Source organism: Terrapene carolina, unplaced genomic scaffold (assembly GCF_002925995.2).
Source record: "Terrapene carolina triunguis isolate 2854851 unplaced genomic scaffold, T_m_triunguis-2.0 Scaffold34371, whole genome shotgun sequence".
Lineage (NCBI taxonomy): Eukaryota > Metazoa > Chordata > Testudines > Emydidae > Terrapene > Terrapene triunguis.
The window spans coordinates 9,888-12,878 of record NW_020698722.1 but is presented as its reverse complement, the minus strand read 5'-3'; the positions used below and the strand labels follow the sequence as shown (position 1 = coordinate 12,878).

At 65.5% G+C, this 2,991-nt stretch overlaps 1 protein-coding gene across 1 annotated transcript in view; it reads right to left on the bottom strand.

Annotated features, from left to right (window-relative positions):
• Positions 1–240: 240 nt before the first annotated feature.
• LOC112125614 (tyrosine-protein kinase Fes/Fps-like) overlaps positions 241–2,991 on the bottom strand; it is a gene marked incomplete at its 3' end in the record, with an annotated part of 5,585 nt that continues 2,834 nt past the window's right edge. The window contains exons 2-3 of the mRNA XM_026646190.2: positions 2,502–2,781; positions 241–414 (exon numbers count right to left, since the gene is read on the bottom strand). Of these exons, the coding sequence (XP_026501975.1) occupies positions 241–414; positions 2,502–2,726 (399 nt within the window). The remainder of the gene's footprint in view (positions 415–2,501; positions 2,782–2,991) is intronic.

The following is a 2,991-nucleotide window of genomic DNA, read 5'->3' as shown; positions in this document are numbered from 1 at the left end:
GTATATCCCACGCCTGGCTCAGCGGGCAGCCTGGGAATGAGGGTGCCAGGCTGCAGTTGCCCCAGGGAAGAAGGGCGTCTCCCAGGCGAGGAAACACCCGACCCCATGGCAGAGAGGGCCTCACACCTGCCACTGCACACTGCCCACAGCTCTGTGGGGCTGGCCGGGCGCCCTGGAGCAGCCCCAGGGGTTGGGGGGGTCGCTGGGGGCCCTGCTGGTGGGGCACGGGGCCCTTCCTACCCTGACGTAGTCCTGGTTCAGCTGCTGCCACTGCTCGCTGTAGGCCTTGCGTAGCTGCTGCTTGTCGCGGATCAGCAGGGTCAGCTTGTTCAGGGGCCCGGCGGCCAGGTCCTCCGCATGGCGCCGCAGGATCTGGCTCAGCCCCTCCGTCTGGCTCACTAGCACCCACCAGGACTGCCAGGAGAGGGGAGAGCTCAGGGGGGCCGGCAGCATGGGGGAGCTTGCGGGGCTGGGAGCACGGGGGGAGTTTGGGGGGGCTGGGAGCACGGGGGGAGCTTGGGGGGGCTGGAAGCAAAAGAGGGAGCTATGGGGGACTGAGAGTGTGGGGGAGGCTGTAGCGTGGAGGCAGAGGAGCTCATTCGGCAGAATATGGGGGAGCCCAGGGGAGGGCAATGGGTGAGCCCGAGCAGACTGTGGGGGCCCAGCTGGGATTTGGGGGTGACTGAGATCTCTGGGGTGGCAGGTACATACTGGGTCACCCCAGTGTGCCATGAGGTCTCTACTGAACGCCTGGCTCCCGCTGGCTGCTCTCCTTGTGAAATTGCAGTGCGGCTATGTGACGAACTGGGACTGTTCTTAATGTTTGAATGCTGAGTGGGGAGGTTGGCTGGGACGGTCTGCATGGGGGATGGGAGACTGGCCGAGGGAGGATACCTGAGCATGTAACGTGAGAACCCAGGAGTGGGCTGGCGCCAGGTGACACCTCTGCCCGGGAAGCTGGACAAGGGGGGGGGGGGGGCTGGGTGAGAGACGCTGGAGGGAGTTGGAGTTGGTCAGGAGCTGGCTGGTGTAATAGAGGGGAGCCCAGATGGGACTCTGACCCCCCTGGGAGCCCAAGCTGGACCTAACTGGGGGGGGTCCTGTTGTCTGTACCTGCAAGACCTGTCTTGGACTCTGTTCCTGTCGTCTAAATAAACCTTCTGCTTTACTGGCTGGCTGAGAGTCCTGGTGAATCGCAGGAAGCCGGGGGTGCAGGGCCTCGTGTCCCCCCACACTCCGTGACAGGCTACCACGGCAGGAGCTCCAAAGCTCTCCTGATAGTGATGTGCCCTGGGCCTGGGGCTGCGCTGTCTGTCTGTCTGTGTACATGTGTCCTAGGCCCTTCAAGGGGCCACGGGGGCGTCCATTTAGTCTGAGCACAGGGCTAATCAAGTGAGCGTAAAGTCTCCGGTCCGCCCCGGCCGGGAAACCCAAGCGGCAGGGGCTAGCTGGGTGGCAAGTGCAGCCAATGCAGCTTTGGATGCTGGCTGTAGAGACAGACAACGCCTGGATCCTTCCACCGAGGACGCAGGCGGACAGCGGCTTGCCCAAGAGCAGACGCTCACAGCCCAGCCTGGCTGTCGCGCGATGGAAGGGTCCTGGGGGAGCGGCTTCGCTGATGCCATGACGTGGGTTGATTAGCGAAGTCAGCCAGCTCCTGACCAACTCCAACTCCCTCTATTTCTGCTTGTTCTCCTTCGGGTCTGTGAAATCGCCCACAGCCCTGGGCACCGGCGGGAAGCGTCACAGCGGTGCGGCAGGTACCCGCTGTGCTGCGCCCAAGGGCACCCTTAGGGATGGCTCCAGGCCACCCCACACTCAGCAGCACCCCTGCAGGCCCAGCCTGGCCCGGCTCAGAGTAAAGCCCAGGGGGGCTTTCACCTGCCTTTGCACCTCCTGAGTCTGGCCCACAACATCAGCTAGAGCCCCTCAGAGCTGCAGCCAGCGCCTTCCCCCCAGGGCCCGGGGCAGCCAGAACCGAGCACAGGGAGGGGCCCAGGGTCCTGCGATGGCCCCACAGAACTCAGGGCCCTGGGGGTGCTGGCTGATGGGAATGGGCCTTCTGAACCCTTCCGCAGCTGGGGCCCCTCTCTGCTGACACCCGCCCCAGGAACAGGGCGGCGCAAAGGGGTTTCTGTTGCACCTACACACACCCTCTTCTCAGGGTCTTTGGAGCCAGCACGAACCACAGCCCGCAGCGTGCCAGCTCCCCCGGCCCCTTGGCCTCCTCCAGCTCGGCTTGCCAGGCCGTGCCTGCAGCGTGCCAGTGACCCGGACTGCACAGAGCACTGCCGCATGCACAGGAACCCGAGCTGGGAGCAGGTGCAGATGGGCTGCCGTTCTCCAGGGGACCCATTCGGCTGGAGACGGGGCTGGCCCCAGCCCCTCTCATGTCTAACTGAGGCTGCAACACCTGGCGTTCTGCTGCCCAGGGGTGAGGGGCCGGATGGCTGCAGGGTCTGGGCATACAGACCTGACCCAGCCTAGGGCAGGCTTCCTACCTTGCTGATCTGGCTTTTGTAGTCTCCTGGCAGGGGCTGCCGGAAGCCCTCCTGCTTCTCCAGCTGGCAGAACGTGTTGTGCAGCAGGGCCGCGTACTCCCGGTCGCTCTTGGCTCGCTGCACCATCCACTTCTTCATCAGCTCCAGGAGGCGCAGCTCAGAGTCCTGCAGCTGCAGCAGGGCGCTGTGTGCCTGGGGGCCGCACAGCTCCGTCCCGAAGCCCATGGCGCTGGCCGCCGAGAGCTGGCTCCTCCCCCCCAGACCGCAGGCGGGGGCGATGCTGTTGGAGGCCATGAGTAGAACAGTCACCAGAGAACGCCCCTTCCCCTGGCACTGTGTAAACCATACGCCAGGCCACTGCCCTGTGCCCCGTCCCCACGCCCGCTGCAGCTTCCCCCGGCGCGCTGTGAACCGTACGCCAGGCCCCCGAGCCACTGCCCTGCGCCCCGTCCCCACGCCCGCTGCAGCTTCCCCTGGGCGCTGTGTGACC